At 40.1% G+C, this 23000-nt stretch overlaps 1 protein-coding gene across 7 annotated transcripts; it reads left to right on the plus strand.

The window, feature by feature from the left end:
- Positions 1 to 569: 569 nt before the first annotated feature.
- Positions 570 to 22822, plus strand: CD47 (CD47 molecule). 7 transcript variants are annotated; one of them, XR_012579169.1, is made up of 12 exons: positions 570 to 1140; positions 4336 to 4686; positions 6027 to 6062; positions 9239 to 9328; positions 10968 to 11069; positions 11427 to 11519; positions 12046 to 12141; positions 13590 to 13682; positions 15394 to 15425; positions 17626 to 17755; positions 18377 to 18404; positions 20436 to 22822. XR_012579169.1 is itself a non-coding variant. In XM_074536046.1 (12 exons), the coding sequence occupies exons 1-11, from the start codon at positions 1095 to 1097 to the stop codon at positions 18400 to 18402; spliced, it is 990 nt and encodes a 329-aa protein (XP_074392147.1). In that variant the 5' UTR covers positions 572 to 1094; the 3' UTR covers positions 18403 to 18404; positions 20436 to 22822. The 7 variants fall into 7 exon arrangements, 5 of the variants coding, with proteins under 5 accessions (XP_074392148.1, XP_074392151.1, XP_074392147.1 ...); XM_074536046.1 differs by having other exon boundaries at positions 572 to 1140; positions 17731 to 17755; XR_012579170.1 differs by lacking the exon at positions 18377 to 18404.
- Positions 22823 to 23000: the final 178 nt, after the last annotated feature.

Consider the following 23000-nt stretch of genomic DNA (forward strand, 5'->3'; position numbering starts at 1 on the left):
CCATGCAGTAAATCTGTGTGAGACATAAAACCTATGGAAACTCAATTTCTCACAGAATTTTGATTCTGCCCTGGCTTTCATCCTCTGCTGAACTTTGGGACTTGTAACAACATTGCAAATATAAACATATCTATAAATGTACATACAGGTATGTTGCCCAAATATATTTAACAGTCTTTTCTTTAATGCCTCACCAACACATATGTTTGAGAACAAAGTATGCATAGATTCAAAATTTGAAGGTAACTCCACATTAAAAGTTCTAAGAAGAGCTACTCCTGGAAAAAAAAATCTCGTTGAAACATTTGCTGAAATTGTCAAATGTATGTATTATTGCAAACATAGGAAAAAGGAGCATTTATCCTCGCTTTTAAATTAAGTGCAACAACTGATCCAAGTTCTTCAGTGTTTCTGAACATTTTGTGTTTCACTTGCACTTAATGCATATGACTAAAAGCAGGAGCAAATGTACCCCTGGCAAAGCTGGTCTTGCCCAGGCTTTTAGCGATGAGGAGGACGCCCTCAGCCCCCAGCGTCAGCTGACTAACGGGAAGGGACGGGGCAAACGAAAGCGCTCCCTCCGTCCCCTCCCGCCCCCGCCGGGCCGCGGCCCTACCCACCCCAACGGGGATTTTGCCCTTCAAAAAAATCAAGATGTTTCGTAATCAACAAAGCTGTGGAGGAGTCACCAAGTCAATGCTTCCCCTTTCATTGAAGCCGGCATCTTCCCCTGGCAGCCATTTTACGCGGCCCCGAACGCCACGCTGTGCCTGAGGGGAAACCGATCCACAACACCGCGGCTCCGGAGCCTAGGCGAGCATGGGATATATGTCCTGCTAATCACTTCAAAAAGACACGTAACGCCACTAAAAACAAGTCCTATCGCAGCTCAACTCCCGCGGGCTGCTGCGGACTACGGGGTGGGGGGGGGGGGGAGGGAGCGAGGCTCTCCGTGAAGGGGCCCCGCCCCCCGCGCAATCAGCGGTGGGAGCGCTCCGGCTCCGCCTCCCCTCCTCCGCCGCTCGCTCGCTCGCTCGCTGCGGCGCCGCTCGAGCCGCCGCTGCTCCGGGCCGCGCCACTGCCGCCGCTCCGCCATGTGGCTGCTGGCCGCCTCCGTGCTGCTCGGTGCCCTGCGCGCAGGTGAGTGCCCGCCGCGCCCGCTCTCCTGCCTTTCTCTCCCCTTGTCTCGTTGTCCCTATTGCTCCGACTGCGGCCGCAGCGATCGCCCCGAGATGCATCGCATCGCGTGCGGTCCCGGCGCGTGTACCGCGGCGGTGTCTCCGGCGAGGCTCCCGGAGTGTGAGGCGGGTGCGAGGGGACGCTAAGCCGCCCCATGAACCGCGGGAAGGGGAGGGTCTGGTGGCGGCGGACGGAGGCCGGTCTCGGGGCCAGCGGGGCGGAGCGGCCGCCGCCCGTCCTCCCGCCGCTCGGTGAGGGGACTCGCGCCGCTCCAGCCCGGAACTCCCGGCTGTTCCTGCTGGCAACCGGCGCGTGTGGGACCGCGGCTCCGCAGTGGTAGATCGCCATCCTTTGGGAAGGAGCGGGGACACACACACACACACACACGCAACACACGCTGTTATCCAGCCCCCGCGGCTGCCCGCATTGTCCCCGGGGCCGGTGGTGGGCTGCTCCCCTCAGAAGTTGCGGGGGAGAGGAGAGGAGAGACAGCGTGCCCAGAGCTTTGCTCCTCAGCTCCCTGTGCATTAGGGCAGCTCAGCTCCCTGTGCTTTCCTGAAGTGCCGCGCTGGTCCCTCGCTGCACAGGGTCTGGGGTTAGCGGCGTTTCTTGATCTTTAATAGGTTTGTGTTCCATCGAAGTGCAGTTGACATTGCAGAGTCTTAAATTCTTATTTCTCTGCCTTGAGAAGAAACTCAGTGGGAGGGACAGAGCTAAAAAGATTTCAGCGAGGTGCAGGTGCTGTAGTGTTGTTCTGTCAGTAAGCGGCACATCGAAACTTGCGTGTTTAAACCTCCTGTCGAAATCCCAGTCTGGGTTCCGGAGTTAGCCGTAGACTGACTTAAATGTCGAGTGCCCCAGCGTGGTTTGCATGAGGAGGTGAGAGGGGTCGGCTCCCATCAGGTGCAGTGACCACACTTAACCAGCTCTGCCAACTGTGTGCAGCAGTTATGAATTTGCTCTGCATGTGCAGAGCCTTTCTGTGGCAGCTTCGCAACTGCGAGTTCCTCAGAAGCCCCCACGCTGCGTAGTGTAAGGCTCTAAAATTGCCACCTTCATGTGACGCCTGTAAGATGATAACCTACGAGAAAGTTGGAGGCGAAGAGCCCACCCAGTAATCCATTGCCTGCAGGATTTGGTAACTGGTGGGAGAGGCTTCTCTTGGCTTCCTCTTAGCACCAGAATCGTTGGGAAGTCGGTAGTGGAAGAACCATCTGCAGGAAGTGGGGCTTCCTGAAGGCTGCGCTGCTGAAGGGGCTCCCTTCAGTGGGAGGGCAGCCACACAACCTCTTCCGTCAAAGCTGCCGGGTCGCAGAGGACTGAGCCCGCGAAAATGTGAATGTGCTGGCTCTGAAAAAGAGGAAAAATTCCAGCAGTTTTTATCGTGATTTAGTGTGAAACAGATGTGAAATTTATTTCACAAAGAACCATTGAAGGTTTTAATTGTATATGTTTGATGTTTATTAGGACATAGGTTGAGGTTTGTGGATGACTCTTTTGTCCTGCTTTTGTTACTTTTATTAGTTTAAAAATGCAACACAATGAGTAAACCAGAGAATACTTCTTCCTCATTGCGAAACGCCGTCATGCATAATACATACAGAGCCAGTTTATTTTAAGCTTTTGTTATTCAGTAGTAATCCAGGAAATAGTGTTAGAATATTAAAGCAATATTTAAAACAGGAGTGGATTTCTTTTTAAATGTGATCTGAGACTCTTGATTTGAGGGGAAGAAAATTAAAGAGCTACTGCAAATAGTGACATAACTTTTTTTTTTCCCTTTCCCTTTTTTTTTTCTTTCTCCCCTTGCCCTTATTAAGTTTAGTCGTTAAATACATATCATGATTCTGAGTTGGTTTTATACATGTGAATATAGGTAGTTTCCCTGAAGTTTCTGCAGCTATTCCAGTTTGTAAGTCTCAGTGCTTACAGTATTAGGGGATTTTCATATCCTTTCCCATATTTGGTTTTATCAGATGGATGTAGTAAAGCATTTTGAATTATTAATGGCTCTGGGACTTTGGGGAGCAATTACTATGAAAAAAGCGATTAAACTTCGTTATGATTTCATACAAACAAGGAAAAATAAAGAAAATAAAATATTCAAAGCCCTCATAGCGTACATCCAAGCTAGTTTAATTAACCTGTTTTTTCTGGTTTCTGGTGTAATTTATATAGTGCTGTTACAATTTTTTATATTCTTAAGAGCTAGTGAATAAATCTTCATTTCTGATTAAGTCTTGGCATAGGGCTGAGGTCCGTCTTGAAACAGTTGTCAGTCAGTAGTACTGTTTTAGAACTGTGGTGCCATGTGGGAGGGAGATGGGAAAACCCAGCAATGGTAACGTAATCCTTTGAGGTGTTTATTTTTCCTCACCTGCATTGAATGTGATTGTTAGAGACATTAGTCATGGTGATTTGTACTACAGGTTGGTGATTTTTACAAATTCTCCATTTTCCATTTTGTTGTGTATGCAGTGAAATGCTAAGTAGTAATCTTATTTCATATCTGGTATTGTGTGTACACGGTCTTCACTGGAAAGGAAAAGAGAATTCGCAAGAAGTGATCTAAACCTATGGGCATTTGGCTCCACCTTCAGAGATGAGAGGGAACAAGTGACAAAGCTTTCTTGCCTAAGCTGCCCTGCCTGCCTTTTCTCAGAAGTGTAATAATGAGACTTTCTTCCCTGTGTTCTTAATGAGCTGTAAAGGGAGCTTGGGTGGAGCTGATGGCTGGACCTCAGTTTGTATTGTGTGATCAGCAGCAAAAAACTGAACATTAATGGCACAGTCTATGGTTAATGTTATCTGTAGGTTTTGCAGAAACCAGACAGAATTTCCCCTTGTGAAATAGAAGTGTCCAAGTAAATAAATGGCAACCCAAATTTTTTTTTTCAAGTGGATGATGGGTTATCATATCTATATATTAAATTATGGTGAGAATGGCTTGAGTTTGTGTAGAATTAGAAATGTGTAGTAAGTAGAATTATTATAATGTCTTTTTATTCATCTTCTGTTGATCCCTTGAAGCATGATTCTCTTTTTGTGGTTTCACGGGAGAGTTTGTTTTGTTTTCCCAATTCACTTATAATTATTTCTTTGTTTTTGAGTATTAAGAAATAATTCTGAATATGTCCATTTTCATTTTTTTTGTAGGTTCTGCCCAGTTGACACTTTCTGGGACGAGTATTATAGAAAAAAATGACTGTAATAGAACCGTAGTTTTGCCTTGTTATGCGACTAATCTAATCCAGAACAGTGAAAAATTCATGTTTGTTACATGGACAAGTCAAGGAGTTATAATTTTTTCTTATCATGGAGGAACCAAGAACATTAATCGTCATCCCTCATTTTCGTCTGCAAGACTTCTATCCCCATCGGAATTAATCAAGGGTGTGGCCTCGCTGGCGATTGACAGTCGACAGGCAGTTGTTGGAAATTACAGCTGTAAAGTAACAGAATCAAACAGAGAAGGAAAAATAAGAATGCAACTTGTAAACAGCTCAGGTGAGTTGCCTGCTATTGTTTCAGAACCTATTGGAAGGGGAAAACAAACAAAATCTTAAGGGAAAGAGAAAATAATGAACATGGCAATGTGATCCTTTAAAGTGAAATGTAAAATATGTAGCACCCAGGCCTTCTAACTTGTAAGCTAATATGGCTTATTTAGGATTAAGTTAGAGGGGTGTTCTTCCATGGGAAAGATGTGAACACATTTTTTCATTCTGTAATAATGTCTGAGCATGATTTAGGTCCTATATAGGAAAATCTATGTTTTACCACATATTTTTGATTATGTAGATGTTGATATATTCAGCAGTCTAATGTTATTGTGTGACATATTTCTGATCAGTTTCATAATACTGGAATGTATACATCCATCACAGTGTCTGCAGAGATCTTTTCTTGGAAGAATTGCTTCTTGCAACCTTTAACTCTGCTGGAAAACTACAGGTAGAACTAATAGAAATTCTGTTTTAAGAGCTCTAAAACTCAGTCTGAAAGTTGGCGGTTTTCTAGCGAGGTTGAAAATGCTACTGCTAGATGACAACTTGCTGCCATTTTCTAGCATTAAATGTCGTCTTCAAAAGATGGTGTTGAAAGTGATGTTGAAATGAATGAGATTCACTAAATGAATTTCTCATCTAGAGAGCTGTTTTACTTTATCTTGGCAGTCCCAGCCCACGTTCTCCAGCACCTCAGCTGTTGGATAATGGGTTCTGCTGTACTTGTGTCATCTGTCCAGTGCTGTGCAGATGTGACAGTTTCACTGGACATAGGTGTGCCCTGTTCATCTGTTTTGCACGGAGACTTGCCTCTGGAGAGCTGCTCAGAAGCACTGAATGTGTTCCATAGGCACACGGAGCCTTACCCACACACTCCAGAATTTTTTTTTGTTTTGCTATTAGTTTTCACACTTCACAATAAAATATTTGTGAAGCTCAAACAGATGTTGTGTCCTCCTGCAGGCATTTGTGTAATTCTCATTTGGATCTAGTTGTTGAGTTAACCATATACCCTGCATAGCAGACGTGATCCTGAAATTGAGAAGGGCACAGTCACTGAAAGGGAAGATGCTAGAATATCATTGTTTTCTTAGAATGCTGCAAAAACAGGAAAGAGGTACATGTGGCTTCTGTTTCCTTCATTCTCTTACAGCTTACTCAGACTTTTTTGACTGTTTATGCAATTCATTGTTACTCTCCAGAAGAGGAAGCAAGGCTTGAGAATGTAGGAGAATCAAGTCCCATTTGCAAGTTTTATTTTCTTTGTGTTTATAATTAAGAAATCGGTATAAAGACATCAGAGCAGGAAACTGATATAATTTTTCTAATTTCATTTTCTAGTTGACAGTTGCGACGACGAAACATCGGAGAAATGTGGTTAGTGAAAAACTCTTGAGGTTGCATTAGGTTTGAAAGTATATGCTAGAAAACATAAAACTTAGGTTTGAGGGTGAAGGAAAACCGTCACTTGCTCTCTTCTCCGTTCTTCTGCACAACTTTTTGTTGCTTGCTCCTCCTCAGTGTTCTAGAGAAACTCTTGAGACAATAAGCTAATCGAAGAAAGTTTTAGTGACTGAATTTTGAAAAGGGTTAGTGGATAATGGAAATCCTGTACCAGTCTTCACTGCATCATTTCTGAGCAATGAATTCATGCTGTCACTACTAGCATGTTCCAATTGAGGCTTCGACAAAGATAAGTCATACAAGAGGCAGCTGTTCCATCTCTCTTAAAGAATCCCTGGATTCACCTAGGCAGTAAGAGTGTGAGCAAGATTTCTGTGCAAGTGCCCTCGTCTTTGTGCGCAGACACACTTTCCTGATCAGGAGAGTGACTGTCAAGTTTTCATTCACTATTTCATTTTCCTCTCTTCATCATCTTTCATCTTTTTTCTTGCTGCTTTTTTGCTTCTCTTATTTCATCGTCCGTCTCATTTCATTTCTTGGCTTTTCCCCCTGTTTTCTTTCCCTTTACTCTTCTCTTCACTCTTCTTTCCCCAGTCTGGAAGTCTCTCTTCTTAGCTTGGAACGGGCTGCCCTATATTGGCTCTCAAAGCACTGCTTTATGCCAGGAGTTCAGTTGATTACTGTGAAGCACCAGAGTAAGGGAAGTGTATTTCCAGGAAAATGCTTTCAGCATTTTCATTTCAGCCTCTTCATTGCATGTTGCATGTGTCTGCAGTATTGCAAACTCTTCTGTGCAGGAAATTCTTTCAGACTCAAGGACCACACATGATTCTGTGTTGCATGCTGAAGCCCCAGTTTCTTGGTTGCTTTCTCTTTACGCTGGATGATGTCAGCTGGAAGTGCTGCAGAGGAAGTGAAGTGGCTCTCAGAGTCTCTGCTTGCAGTTATTTAATTATTTGCAGTTGCATCAAACAGCATCACTGGAATTTGGCTTATCTAGGGAGCAGCCACTGTGCATTACAAGTTACTGTTCAATATCAGTTGCTTTTTCAATATTGCGGATAAAGCAAAAAGCCTTGCATCAAACAATTCAGTGAATCAACCTTGTTTGGTGCGTGTCATGGTTTGATGCTGGCACGATGCCAGTGCCCCCATGAATATATATCTCCCTGGTGTCTACTGTGAGATGTGGTCAGACATAGAGCACAGCAGGCTCCAGCTTAGAAATAAAGAAAAAAAACTTTACTAACCTACAGCTATATGTAAAAAGAAACACACACAGAGGTCAGAATGAAAACCTTCCAAAAACATTCCTCCTTCCCCCACCAAACTTCCAATACACCACAGTAGGACAAAACCTTGGCTTCTCAATTCAGTAACCACCCCTCAGATCACCAAATCTCAATCCATCACTATCCTTCAGATAATCAATTCTCAGTTCATCATTGAGTGAGGAGTCCCTCTTGTACCATAGGCTTCCCCTGGAAACACAGTTGAGACCTCTTGTGTTTCCATGTCACACGTGGCACAACCCGGAGATCATTTGTCATTGTGACATCTCCCTTCCATGTACAGTGCTCTCACCACTGTGCATGGACCAGAGCTGCTTCTAGGGTTCTCCTTTTAAGGATGCTTTGCCCAGTTTCAAAAAAAGCGCAGTCTCTCACTTTAGGGACACCTGTCCCCCCCCAAATTCACCCCTACCCCCCCCTCCTTTTCCGCAGGCCACGCTGCCAGCACCTGATATCAAATTTCAAGATGGCCCAAGCGCTCTGTCTCTCTCTCTCTCTCTCTCTCCTTGCGCTCTCTCTGTGCTGCTCCGCCCTTCCAGAGGCCTTCACCTCCCTTGTGTGCCCAAGGCCCAGCCTACCTCACCCGGCTGCATGGCTTCCGCTCCCCTTGCCAACGCCCAGCTGGTCCCCCAGGGGACCTCTGACCTTTTTCACCCACCAGAACCAAGAGAGAGTTTTCCTGGGAGTTCTCTGCGTTTAACCCCCGTGTTCTCAGAGGTGTATCCATGTCCTCAGTGGCCATACCAGGTGCCAGTATTCAAATCTGAGCACCCATTGGTTTGACCACCAAACTCCAAAAAAACTCACTTCCTTTTCGAAGCAGGACAGTGAGTTATAAGTTAGAAGCAATTTCTCCATTTTCTTGCCTTCAGCTTAATGTTTGCCTTGTATTTCTGTTGTATGCGCTATATCTACTTCTGTGGCCTCTTGTGGGAGGAGGGGAGGGAAAGAGGGAAATTTGTGAACTTTGAAGCTGCCCTCAGGGTATTTAATTGGCATTTAAAATTGTGAGGTATTGCTGCATAATTACATGTTTCTGGAGCAACAGATACCACTTTTATGTATGGAGAACAATGCAACAAATGCATCTTAGTAAAGATTAGAAATTTCTTTGGAAGGAAATGTGCAGACAGAGGAATGGTGGAAAGTATAATGTAAGAAATGGAGACTTTGGGTTCCACTGAGTGAGCCTAAATAAATGCATGAGCAGAGATGCAAGAATTAACTGCATTTTCTAGTTCAGTGGAGATATTTTCAGAATTTTATGTTGGAAGGTGGCTTACAGGGTCTTAAAGCATGACTGACTGAACAGCCTATGGCATCCAAAATGCAGGGGAAAAAAATCTAGATGGATGATGTGGGGAGGACTTCAAATTGTTTCCCTCTCATTTGGCTAGCTCATGTATTCTTTACCACACATCCAGATTTCTTTTGGAGTTACTGCCATTGAAGGTAGGATAGAATGGCTGAGGAGGCATCAGATTGATCCTTTCATATCTTCTCTGCTTACCCTAAATACTGGGGGTTTTTTCTGATTTACAGAGATTTTTTGTTGTTCCACAAGTTCAGTAGCTTGTAGTGCCACAAATTAGCACTGGCATATTCTCTGCTCCAGTGGAAGTTAATAGTTCCAGTTTGGAAAATACTGGGACGGCTGGAAGTGCTGAAAAAGTAGGTTGTCACATAGAAAAATACAAAGGTAGAGGACGTAGGTTTCTTAGCCTATTATAATTCTTAATGCTGAATTTCATATAGTATTGAGCAATCTACAGCATAGCCTAAGAGGAATGATAAATGCAAAGCAAATAGGCTTAGTTTTTGTTCTCTTCTTACTATTTTTCTTTGTTTATTCACTAGGATCATGGTTCCTTCTAATGGAGAAGGCTGTCATCATATCATTGGTGTGCTTCCTTGTTATTTTATGTGCAGCTCAGTTAACTTTTATTGGTAAGTATTTGCTCTTTAATTCTTTGCAGTTGCTGATTGTCCTGAAATCACTTCCATGCATAAAGGCACCCATGTAAAATGAAAGGTGATACTCACATCTAAAAGATGTGTGGAAATTGATCCAGATAATACACAGAGGCGTGGTATGTGTGGAGCTTTTCTTCACAGTTGATTCACCATGACATTATTGAATAATTCAAAAATGTTTCATTATATGGCCATAAAATCAATATGATAGAAGGATGGTGTGCTCTCTTCTTAATGTAAATCTTTTCATTAGTCTTTTAGCACTGGCTTAGTTATAATTTAACACTGACATCGGTGCTTTTGTTAAATGTTTTTAGAGGCAATACATCAATTTTCCAGTGACAGACATCCGTAGATGTTTATACACTATTGTCCAACATCTGTGCCATGCAGAGTGTGCTTTATGTCCTGGTCTTTCAGATGGTGCAATTTGTTACCTCGGTCTTCGAAGTTTTTTAGCCTTTTTCAATTTTTAGACCTCTAAAAAGTAAACAAATGAAAAAAAAAAGAAACATTTCAGTTAAGAACCAAGTCAGTAAGAAATGGAAAGTAAGTGCACTCAGGGTGATTTGTAATAATCACATACATATTCAGCTATCTATGTATAACTTCCTTTATTACTTTTTCGTGAAAACTAATACATACTTTAAAAAATTATTTTATCTCTGTATTGTTATATTCCTGATTTTCGTATTTTATAATGGTATAGGAACTCTGATCTGTTCAGAGCCTGTCATTGCCCTGCTTTCATAGCAGAACTTACAGCATTTTTAGGAAAATAATTTCATGGAGAGGCACCGTCATTTTATAAGAGTAATTTTAGCTTGCTTGGATGTTCTTGCACCTGAGCAATTCATTGAAAATTCTTGGCTTCTGTGGGGAAATGAGGTGTCCTATCTCTAGCTTCATAAATATGGGTGCACTTATTGCTTGTTGGGATTTTTTTGTGTTGGTGCATTTTTTTTTTCCTTTTAATTTTACTCTTTTAGGTAACCTGGGAATCCACCAATGATACTTTATGCCTTTAATTAGGTTTTTAAATTGGGCATGATTCTTCTGTGTACTATTTGTAAATGTTTGTTTTCTTGGTTTTGTGCATTGGGAGGTGTTGTATTGGTTGTTTGAGGTGGACTTTTTGTGACTTTCGTTTACAGGACTGACTTTTAGGATTTAAGTTCCTTTGGGGACAGAGGTGATGTGATGTGTCTGAGCTCACACAGTATCATAAAGAAGAGAATGAAATCTGGAATTTCTAATCCCTCTCTTGACATCCACCTGAGTAACAAATTTACTGTAACATTTAAATATCAGCAGTGCATCTACCTGAATTAACCTGTACCATGTTCCAGACTTATTCTGATAACATATCAGCTGAACTGCATGAAAGGCGAAAGTAAGAATTTGACTAGAACTCTGATGCCAGGTGTCATTTTTCTGAGTAAGCCATATTAACCATATCAATTAATAAAAACAAATTAAATCTTGGGAGTGGATATAGTTGTAAATTTTAGGAGTTTGAGTTTCTTTCCTTAGGGACAGTCCAAGTCATAAATCTGTGTATTTCAGTGAGAGAATCCGTGTGTCTGATTGTTTTCCTCTCTGTCTCTTTAAGGCTTAAAGTATGAAATTGAATCTCAGAGGAAAGTGTGCACTATTGTAGCACTTGTCATCTTTGCAATTTTAGTTGGTGTAGGTGCTGCTCTTTTTATGCAAGGTAAGTGATTAAAATTGCTCTCAATTTAAGAGAATAGGAGCAGAAAAGAATGTCTTCAATTCTGTAGTATGTAAGTTAGTACCACCTATTAATTTCCATTTAAATAAAAATAATATACGGACTACAGCAGAAACAGCATTGGGGTTGTCAGGCCCTCAAGTGATCGTAGGAAGATACTGACTCAAAATTTATGTATAATTTCTGTCCTACTGCCTTGGGTGAATATTAGGGACTAGAGAGTGACTTGTGGTTCATTCAGTGGGAAATTTGGTGATGCCAGTGATTTATGTTTGTTGCTTTATGCATTTATCCAGTTAACAATTTTGGTTTTACTGATTCCCACATAAATGTTTGCAGATGGCTATACTGTAGAGAATCAGGCTGGTCTTGGCCTCCTTGTAATCCCTGCTGTGATTTTGGTACCCCTTCAGTATGTCATGTTTGGAATTGGTGAGTATTTCTTTACTCACTAACACATGGATTGAAACAAACTGAGCTACTTCCATAATCTACAAAATATTATAAACAGGTGCTACAATAGCACGCTGGGTTCATCACCTATACAGTATCTTGAAACAAAATGTTTAGCCTGTGTTTGTTGGGCTGAGTTGCTTCACAGAAGATGTAGGAGTTGCCTGCTTGAACAGTGAATTTAGGGTGGCACATCAGTAATTTCTGCTCACCTTTCCTGGGTTTCGGGAGTGGGTTGGATAATTGGCTCTGAGAATGTGGGTTCCATTTTTTCTAATTGTAGTTTGTTTATAATGTTATTTTATATATATATATATATATATAAATAAAATTGTTTGTCTATGTATACGTACAGGAGCCTTGACTTGCAGTGACTTGTAGATTTGTTAACATGCTGGTTGGCTGAGCTTAGAATTTAGGAGAATCTGATTTCTACCTTTATGCAATTACCTGTATTTTACATCTCTGTAGTTAAATTTTATAATTTTATTTCTTTTTTCCCCAGTTTTTGACAGTCTGCTGCAGGCAACATTGGCTCTGATAGGTTTAAAACTTCTTGGATTTATAATTGCTATAGTTGGTTTTGCACTGTGTGTCTCAGGTAAGCACTTAAGTCTTCTGTGAAAGTGTGCCTTTTACTCTTGTCTACACCTGATGTTTGTTTATTTCTAACACTTAAACTTTGTGAAAATGGCTTTACTACATGGAATGTTAACTAGTAACTTCTGTAAATGTAGTTTAGGACTACTGTGCGAATACTTATATGTGATGAAAGAAGAATAGCCTAAAGGAAGTATTACATACATCAGTTTCATGACTGCATTCTGTGAGCATCTGCTTTAAAAAAAAAGTTAATTGTTTTAATTTTGCATGTTAGTGTTGATTTTGGGTGACTGTTGTTATTCTTACTGGGGCCTAGGGTATTTAGAAATTAAATAATAATAATTTTCACATGTTAAGTGATTAAATCAGACATTCCTTGCTAAACTGAGTCCATTAATATTTCAATGAATACCATTAAAACACATGAAGAAGGTAAATGTAGAAACAGTAAATCTGGATTTGTTCTCGGGCTGTTGTAAGTGTGGTTGTGGCTGACACTGTGTTTCATCACTGAAAGAGTTACTGTCCCTGTGGTGAGGGAACACCAGCTAACCACCACTCACGGTGATGTCTCTCTCCCTGCCTCTGGCCTCCCTTTGTTGCCTCCCTGCCTTCCCCTGTGCCACCAGAGACCCCCCCAGCAGAGAAGAGGGTCAGTTTAGGACCAGTTGTCCTTGGCAATATATTTAGTAGGAGAATGCATATTCGTGTTCCTCGTAGGCACTTTATGTTCCTGATTTATTGTTTTGTGCAGATACTCTTCATTTTAGTCCTTGGTTTGGGGATTTAAGACCTATTTCTCCTTGAAATGGTTTCTAAAGATTTGTTCAGTCTGGGTGAAATGACAGCCCTTTCAGTGGAGTTGTGATTTAAATTTTATGCTTTTTTGTTTAGTATTTACAGAAGTATTTGTAAGTTCTGTGAGTTATAATAGTAAAATAAACTGATGAGAGATTTCTGGTAAAGCATTAATACAAGGATTTTTTTTGAGGATGTTTTATAATGCTGGTAAATGTGAAGTGTCCCTAGTTTTTTTCAGGGTGCTCTTCTCCAATAGATCCATTGTAGTGTTACCTGTATCTCTGGGGAGTTCAGCTCAGTGGCCCTGAACTGTCAGAAGAATCAGCTCATCCTGGGTTGAGCTGACAAACTGTTGTAACAACAACAGTATTGTATTCCGTCATGTAATACAATTATAGGCCAAAACAGTTGGGATTGAAGATGTATCAGCTAAGCAGGATGAATCAGTAAATGCCTCTGTATCATTAAAGAATGCATACAAGAAAGAAATATGCAGGAGTAGTTCTGGGATAGTTTTGAAAGTGAAATTAAACATGCCTGTCTGTATCAGGTTTATTTATTTTACTAAGCAGTTATATCTGAAAATAAGTGTTTGTGCTTTTTTTGTGTCAATTGACACAGTTCTTTTATTGTGTTTTTTCCCAGCCTGTCCTCCATTACATGGGTCTGTTCTGATTGCTGGCTCAGCTATTATGGCTATTGCAAGTTTGCTTAGTCTGGCTTACATTTTAATTATGGGTAAGTAGCACCTAATATTCTGCATTATTTTCCTTTTAAGTGGACATAATTTATCTGAGCACAAGGAGTGATTTCACAGTTACATAGTTATAAAAATTGCTGAGAAGTTGTCTGTATGTGTTGGCTTTGTTTCATAAAGTGTGTGGGGAATCTTGAGTTAAGAAACCCACAGTTTATCATCATAAACTGTTTCAAGATCAACACAGCCAGGTTTCTTAAGTAAGAGTGTTTCAGTTGTAGGAGGGATGTTGCTGTTTCAGTTCTGCATTTACACAGTTGGCCAGCTGGATCTTAGAATGAAGAGAGCAAAAGGGTGTAAAGGATTCTGTGGAGTGGGTTGTGGGATGGTGGTGACAAAACCTTATCAAAATATGGATTTAAAGAAGCAAAAATCTGCCCACTGATTCGCACTAGTTAGAGGTAGGTTAAAAGAAGAGCAATTTGAAGGCATACCTTTCATTTTAGTGAACCCTGGTTTCCCTCCTGCTTAATTTTAAAACCCAGGAGAAAAGAATAGCAAGGCATTGTTTCAGAAACTGATCTGTTCATCAGATCTCAAAAGATGAGAGATTTAAAGATGTGCTAAATAAGCAAACCTAGCAATGCTGTGTGACTGGAATGCTGGCACCCCACAGCATAACATTGCATGGACTCTGCAGCTTGGGTCAGAGTGGCTTTGGTTTCAAGCTATGCACAGGCTCTTGTTGGTTGTCCACCCTCTGTGGACAGAGAACTGTGCAGCTGAGGATATGTTGTTTCCAGGCTCAGGTTGCTGAAGTGTTTGCAGTGAGTGCAGTCACAAGTCTGCGCTGAACCGTGCAGGCTCCCAGGTTGATGTGTGCACACCATGTGTGGGCATGGCCAGAAATAGACCCTGAGACAGGGAGAATTTCCAGTAGAGAAGTTAAGGCAGAGTGCCTAATATTTGATATCCAAGTTAAATGAAGATGAGTCAAAAATATGGCAGATGTGAATCAAGCCTTTTAATAACAGCAATAAATTTGTTTTATTGACTTTGGTTTACTTTGATTTGTATAGTATTCAATGCTATGTGTTCATGGTCTGCATAAATGTTGCATTTCTGGTTTGATTTTGCTGGCTGAAGAAGTCAGATGTGACTGTTGGGGTAGATTCTAGCATGCCAAAATAAGCACGATGAATAGTGAGTAACCTAATTCACCTTTGGAGCTGAGTGCATGAATGGAGCCATTCAGTTGCTGTATGTGATAAGATTATTCTGTTTCCTAAACAGAAATGTGCTTAGAGGCTCTAAGATTTCCAGATCATAGAATTAATTACCTTTGGACAAGGAAGCTGCAATTCTGTGTGTTACAACTCTGTTGCAAGTTTTATCAGTAGACAATACCTTTTCCAAGGTAACAAGTGACAAGATGAGAGGAAATGGCCTCAAGTTGTGCTGGGGACTATTTAGATTGGATATTAGGAAAATTTTTTTCTCTGAAAGGGTGGTCAAAGATTGAAACAGGCTGCCCAGGACATGGTGAAATCACAGTCGCTGGAAGTGATGTTTAGCCCCTTGGGAGACATGGGTTAGTGGTGGTGATGTTGCTTGGGTTGGGCTTGCTGATTGCTTGAGCTTGATGTTCTGAGAGGTCTTCTTCAACCTTAACAATTCTATGGTTCTGTGTTTTTATTTGGTTAATTGTAACATTTATTCATCTGCTTGGTCACTTTTTTGTAATTATTTTAGGTTCCAGAATGAAAGATCATCCTCGTCCGGGGGTAAGCTTAAAATTAATAAATTTGGGGTGACTAGATGGCTCAGGGGATTGTAGTGAGATACTGAACCTTTCTTCACTAGTTCGAATTCAGACCAGGTTGGTAGCAAGCAACAGTTCTGGCTGTGTAACGGATGTCTAATGTTGAGTGAGTTGGTGGTCTCCATTGTCCCTACTGAGTGTGTCTGTGGTACTGTAATTGCCACCCTGACATAGGCTTACTCTGACTGTTGTGCCCAGATGGAGTTTCCATTGCTGTCACTGAAAGGTGGTGGAAGTTTGATGTTCTTTTACAGTGCACTCTTCTAACTGAATATTTAAAAGCCATTTTGCTCACCTTATTAAAAAGCTTTTTTGTTAATGTGAGTGTAAAACATCCAGATGGCTTGTAAGAAAGGCTTAAAAGGTTTTTTCCTGTGGTCTTGTAGACCAGAACTCTTTGATATTCTCTTCAGTTCCTGGCTATACAGATGGCATAACCTTGAACTTTTTTCTGATTTTCCTTAAATGCCCCATAATTTGATGAGACCTTCTGAAAAGAAAGTGCCTGTCTTTAGGTAACACAGAACAAATTGAAAAATACTTTGTCTTTTTTTAAAGAAAGTTTTTCAGTTGTTAGTTTTGAATTGTAGAATAATAATTTCCTAAACAGTAATTTTCACAGACTTACACAGTGCTTTTGAGTGATCCATGAATGTGAACTGCCTGATTTCTGGTGTTTTCCAGAAGCAAGGAAAGGGGTGCAGCTGTAGAACACCAGTGAAACTTCCTTGCAGCAGGGGGATCTGGCAAATACTAACTCAGCCCACCTCCTGGATGCCAGCCATCATTTGAGACACATTTTCAGGTCTCCAGTCTAAAGCCTGAGACCCAGTTGTTGAAGGAAGATGGTTTCTAACAGTAGAGCTGACTGCAGTTAGGACAAGAGATTTTTAGGTTTTTTTTTTTTTTTTATTATTTCCTTTTGCTTATTCATTGTCATTGTAAGAAGTAGTATTTCAGAGGATTAGTCTTTATGGAAGGAATATAAGTGCACAGAGCTTTAAAAAATGGAAGAAAGAGGCTAATAGATGTTATAAAAATGAGCTGAGAAGTGAATTGAAAGTATGCTTCATTCAAAATGAAATCTTGCCTTTATCTAGCATCCTTGTGCTTACTTGTAGAAGGGAAGTAAACAGGGCAAGAGGAGGGTGGGGTTTTTTTCCTTAACTTAGTTTTGCTTGTAAATAAACTTTGCTTGTAAATAAAAGCATGCAAAATAGCATCCTTTGATGGGAACTCTGTTCTCTTTATGAGCTGCTCTTCCCACAAGGTGGTCTTCCATGGCAGCAAAGAATTGAGAAATAAATAGCCACAGCAGCACAGGAATGAACATCATGTTACTCTCTGAATTTGGGACAGAAATGAAATCAAAAGAAGTTTTTAAAACTTAGATGTCATTGGAAACCTCAGCTAGTAAAAATATATTCTTTGCAGCTGCAGATAGGTGAGGGCTAGTTACAGAGGAATTCAAGTGATATAATTTGTGTTTATGAACTTAGGGCTGCTAGGGAAATTCCTGGTGGAAACTGGAGTGTGTTAACATGCTGCTTGTTTCCATCAAGGGCTCTTCGGCCTATATTGCTGTGCTTTGAGGCAGTAAATAGGTTTGAAGTAGTTTTAAGAATACACTTTGATTCTGTGTCATCTAATGACTGTGGAAAACTTAATATTGGTGAAGGGCATCATTTTCACACTGGGGCATGCTTAAAAAATTATTATTGAAATTTTCCTGAGTCAGAGGGCAAAAAGATGTGTTTTTGAAATCTGCCATCTTAACCAAGTACTGATTTTTTTTTTTTTTTAGCATTTCTGTAGGTTGCATGTGTTGTTTCTGATGATTGTCTACCAGACTAAATGCACAGCTGTCATGTATTTCTTTCTGAGGAGATTCCACTTGATTTGCTTGGCTACTAATTTTCTTTTCTTTTTTAGTTGTGCTGCTTTGTTACTAACCATTGATCAAATGACAGAAAATATCAGTTAGGTTTTAGAGCTTAAAAGTAATATCTGCATGGCTTCCGCTGCCACCTAGGGGTATCTCATCTGGGTAAACTTTACAGTAAGGGAAAACTACTTGGAGAATGCAGCTATTGACTGATAATCTTTTTTCCAAAGCTTTAGTCATTAATTTGATTAACATTAAGCTTTCTTCATTTTTATAGAATCACTACTTACTGTATATGTCAATTAGAGTAATTTAACTGTGGCCAGCCAGAAGTAAACATGAAGGCTTTTTATACATATATATATTTTTAAATGTTTTGCAGAAAGCTGTAGAAGAACCACTAAATGGTAGGTGATATTCAAGGTTTATCTTCTCATTAAGGGATTAATTATGGATAAAGATAGTTCTAGTTGCCACTACCACAACTCTAAGATGGCAGATGCAACTTATGTGGCTCTGTAAGTCAGTGAGAGCTTGATTTCTCAATAAAAGGTTGCCTGCAGCTCCACACTCTCTGTTTTATGCCACCATGCTTGCTAGCCAGAGGCACTGTTTGGCTGTTTTAGGACAAATCTAGTATCTCACTATACTATGTCCACCCTCTTTGCTTTGCAAAATGTCCAGCTTTTAAGGGACTCCTATTGAAAACTGATGTTAATTCATAAAGATTTATTTGGGTGAAATACTTAATGATCACAGCAAAATCTATCCTTACCACTCTATTATTTCTGTATTTCCTTGGGTTGGGGCAACTCTCATGGTGTTGAGAGACTGATAGCACTTAAGGTGAGGGAAATTTACAGTGAAAAAGGGATGACATTGAATTTTTTTTTGCTATTATGTTCACCTATTGGCATGCTGAGTAGTAGCAAGTTCTAACCTGAATTTTAGAACTAACATGAATACTAACCTGTAAAGCATTTATTTCTCTTTCACTCATTACTAATCCATCTTCTTGACTTTTAAAGATGCAAAAGGAGTGATGTTAGAATGATGGTAAGTCTAACACATGCTTGTTTTAATGGCTCAGCATTTGAGGGTTTTGATGTTTAGAGTAGCCCAGTGCTATTTCAATGAAACTTGGAGGACAGGTTTCAAGGCGGGTGCTGTTCTTACTCAAATTGTATTTAATTGTAAAGAAAGAATACATGTATCCTATATCAAACATAGGGGAAGAATGTGTATTCCTAAACAGTGGAGAGGATGAGTCAGTGGGAGAACTGTGCAATAGTGTGTTTGTGATCAAATGTGGAAAGTCAAATAGCTTTATGTTTCCTTTTTGCTCGTGGAATATTTAAGATGCATGGAATGGTGGTGGGTTGTTTTATTTGGGTGTGGTTTTGGGGTTTTGGTTGTTTCTTGTTTTTGTTTTTTTTTTTTTTTTTTTTTGTTTTTTTTTTGTTTTTTTTTTTTGTTGGCGTTTTTATTTTTTGTTTTTGTTTGTTTTGTTGTTGTTGTTATGACTGAGCTTTCTCTCTGCATTTTAATTGGTGATCCTCAATGGATCACCACAGGAAAGCGGTTTAAAATTAACTTTCTCTCCCTCTCCCCCTCTTTAGGTGTTACTTGAATTCTCTGGGTTTTGTTAGATTGTATTCCAGTCAGATTTCACTCAGTTTATTACTTTTCAGATTGCTCTCATTGAAGAGCTTAAATGGCTAGATGATAAGGTTTGAAAATGAAAACAGTACTATCGAGTCTTTTCTGTTCAGCAGCTGTACTTTTCATGGGAATAGGATAAAAAAAAAGCACTTGTTGATGCTGTTGTTGCTTCAGTTTCTCCCTGAATACTGAGCAAGCTTGTTGTGAGGTATCACTAGACCCTTAGCCTAGTATTCCTGTATTCAATTACAACATTTTGATACTTGGAAGGAAGAGTAAACTCACTCCAAATCCGTTGGCTCACTTGAAATACTTGTATATCATGCCATTTCTAGGAAGCATGAATTGACAACAAGCAAATAAATGAGGTACTAGCTAGCTGTAATTGAAAACAGGTGTATGAGTTTTAAAAACAGGTTTCCTTACAAATACCATGTGCTGTTCAATTTGTGTTACTTAAGACTACTACATTTGGTTCATCCAAATATCCCACATAATTATTTTCTAAACCAATAGGATTACGCTTCTACAGTACAAAGGACAAGTGCATTGGTGCCTCATAAACACATTGGTAAATGTATACCAGTTAGTGTAATCTCAGCTGGATGGAGTGGAAGGCAGGGCCTACTCCAGGACTGGCTACTGCTTATTCTTGACAGAGTTGAGACCAGGAAACAAGTAGATATTTGCCAGTCCATTGCATTCAGAGCAGACCAGAAGGAAGATCAGGATGGGCTCTCTGCAGTTACCTCAGCCTTCTGAAGAACAAGGCAGAATTTTGATTGGAGATCAATTTTAAATAAGTTGACTGTTTTTTCTTGGGTTTCATTTAGGTTATGAAAACCTACCCTCTAGTGCTGAGGTGGAGTTTCCAAAAGCACAGAAATTGTCAACTACCTATTTAATTTTAGGGTAGAGGTACAAGTCTGTCCGTTGTTTCTGCTCTGAAAGATGGCTCCTAACCAGTGACAGAAGGTTTTACAGATGGAAGGCAAATGCTCTGACTCACACACTGGAGGCAGTAACCTATTGAGCTTTACCTGCTTCTATGTTAACCTTCCATGGAAAATTCACACACAGACTGAAGCAGGGATGAATCAGATGCTGAAGCTGACCAGCTTACAAAATAGCATGTGAAAGTAAACTAGCATTAGAATATATGGACAGGGTGGGTCAGGGAGCTGAGCCTGTGAGCCATTTCAGCTTATTCAAATTCATGAGTGAAAGCTCCAAGACAGTGTCCACCTTTCTTTTGTGGAGAGGCTGAAACATCACTTGCTGTTAGTAACATCTTTTCCCACTATTTGAATGCTAAATGTGCTTTCAATTGTGAAATTAAAAAAAAAAAAACTGTAAGCTGTGACTTGCATAGCATTGCTGTTCTTCCCAAACAATATTTCTTTTTCTTTCTTTTTAAATTCCCAGAACCGCAGAGCTAAGTGATGCGTATATAAAAAGTACACCGTTGTTGATACACCGTGGCCTTGAAGATGCACTACTCATCGAGAAGAAATTCAGGACTCTAGTTGTTTTGCATGTGTGGCAAAAGTGCTTTTGATATAAATGACATAATTTTATAGTCACGGCAGCTGTAGCAAGGAACATGTGTGTTTGCCCACATGTGATCTTTATTTTCTTTTGTTATGGTGTATATGGGATGGTTGAGGGTGAGACTATAAAAAGCACTGTTTGCCCAGTACAGAGTCTCCCTGCAGTAATCCTTAGTGGTATTATTTTCAAAAACTATCATTAGTCACTGCTTTGATAATGGGCCTGCTGAGCCCAGAAATTGCAATACCATTTAGACTATTGTTTTCTTTATTTGTGTGCATGGACAAAGTATGGTTTGTGTGTATGATACAAGCAGGAAGTAGAGATTGTACAAATACATCTTTTTTGACATTCAGCAAATTTTTATTAAAGAAATACAAAGTTAGTCACAAAGTTGCATAAGTACAAAGTTTATTCCCAGCTCTCTTTAAATTATTAACAAAGTTCTAATTCCAGGAGATGTTAGTATTGCTCTCTGTGGACAGTAGTCATGTGTGCTCTGGTGGCTGATATTTTTGTCCAGTGAGAGGGCTCTCCGTGCCTCCTCTGTACTCTTTGATGGGAAACTGCTTAGCTGTTGGAGCCTAATTCAGCACTGGAATTACAGAGCACAGGAGCTGGTAATCTTAATGCTGAATGTGGTTCTTGTGTGTGTTCATGTTGTGCAGTGTGTGGAATTGGAAGCAATTGCAGGCTTTCTTAACTCAGTGAATTTGTGAAAGTCGCAGATGCTTCATAAAAAATAGAAGTTTCCTATTTAGTATATTTTTGACAGTTTAAAACCTTGTTTTCTTGAATGGAAAAAAGCTATATAATTTCTGGCCCAGGTTTGTGTTGCTGCCATTACATCACAAATATATAGAATAAAAAGTAGGAAGAGCTGATGAGTGATGAGGAGTGAAGAAGCTCAGTTTCTGTATATATATCTAATGATATGGTTAAAAATCAGTTTACTAGGACTTGCACATTCCATGAGATTCTGCTATGTTTTACAGCTATTTTGAGAGTTGTTCCAATATAGCTGGCTGCTCTTGGACTTTGCGTATGCTTTGTAGAAATCTTGACACTGTTTCCTGTTTGTACTAAGGTACTGTATTTCAAAGGCACACATGGTTTTCTCCTTCTAACAATTTAAAACTTGGTTTGGAAAGCTGTTGCCAAACAGTCACGTAATAAAATCCATGTTTTTAAAGATCCTGAGTAATTTGGCAGTTCTCAGAATTGAATGTTACAAACCAAGGTTCATATCCATTTTGTGGGTGCATGTTGCAGGGATTTGGGTCTCTGCACGTCGAACTCCGAGTCGCATTAAGAATTTAACAAAGCAAAATTGAGGTGTCGTATTTTACAGTAGGTGCTGTCATAATCGTCCCTCTTGCCAAGGCTGCAGGATTGAGCCATTTAAAGCAAGGTATGGGCCAGCCCTCACTGGGATCAGTGGAACTGAACACAGGGAAGAGGGTCACCCATGCGATAAAATGTGGGAGAAACATATATGGCTCTCGTTTACTATCCTACTTTGCCAGTGGGAGTATTCACGTAAGGTTGGAGCTCTTACAGATGAATCTTTTGGTGCAGGTTTTTCCATAATCTCAGTGATACCGAACTAAAGATGGGACATGGTTCTCCATTACAATTCAATATAAACATTTTTCCAATTTAGTATTGTGCAGTGCTCCCTATTTATAACTAGTGATTCCCTCTGTCAAGTTGAAAGTCTTAGCAGCAGAGGAATAAAAAACCAAATTAACTGGAATTCTGTTGAGGTATTCCGCCTTATAAAAACAATTATGTATAATAGCTTTATGTTCATTTCTCTAAAGCAAACTGCAGCAGAACCCCGCTGTGTCACCGTGGGATCAGGCGGAGCTGTTCCTAGGAATTGTCAAAACCTGAGGAGCTCAGTGGCTGGCTATGTGCTGCAGAATCGTGGCCCCAGAAATGGGAGAAACCCACCATCCTGTTGCATTAAGGGCTGGATTTCTTGTAGGTGGGAATTTAAAAGTGAGAGTTCAAAAAGTCATTGGTACACCTGGCCAGCCCTTTCCCACCAGTAATTTAAACCAAAGTTGTTCATAACTGTATGCTTTCATTTGTGTGTGTACATATGTGTGATATATAAATATATAGACATTTTAAATATCTATAGATCTATAGTCTTTACCCAAGAAACTGTTTTTATTTATGAAACAAAAATTATTTTGTAAATATTGTGCTAATATTCTTTAAAAATAAAGTAATTTTAAGTTGTTTTTGCAGGAGATTTTCTTGTTGCTAGCACATTGAACTTCTGTAGCTGCTTCCATAAATTCATAGTCATAGCTGCTCTTCTCCCTGTCTTTATGTATTACTTACTGGATCTGCAGGAATGTTATCAGGGTTACATAGGCTGCAGCAGATGATTTGGGGTGTTTCTCCTTAGAACGGTCATCCAGGTGG

The sequence above is a fragment of the Zonotrichia albicollis genome, chromosome 2, assembly GCF_047830755.1.
Source record: "Zonotrichia albicollis isolate bZonAlb1 chromosome 2, bZonAlb1.hap1, whole genome shotgun sequence".
NCBI classification, from domain to species: Eukaryota; Metazoa; Chordata; class Aves; order Passeriformes; family Passerellidae; genus Zonotrichia; species Zonotrichia albicollis.

Bases quoted from the DNA above. Each gene is read 5' to 3' on its own strand.
- CD47 (XM_074536046.1), top strand. From the start codon at position 1,095: ATGTGGCTGCTGGCCGCCTCCGTGCTGCTCGGTGCCCTGCGCGCAG. The intron at 1,141-4,335 runs GTGAGTGCCCGC...TTTTTTTTGTAG, and splicing joins GCTCGGTGCCCTGCGCGCAG to GTTCTGCCCAGTTGACACTT. The intron at 6,063-9,238 runs GTTAGTGAAAAA...TTTATTCACTAG, and splicing joins CGAAACATCGGAGAAATGTG to GATCATGGTTCCTTCTAATG.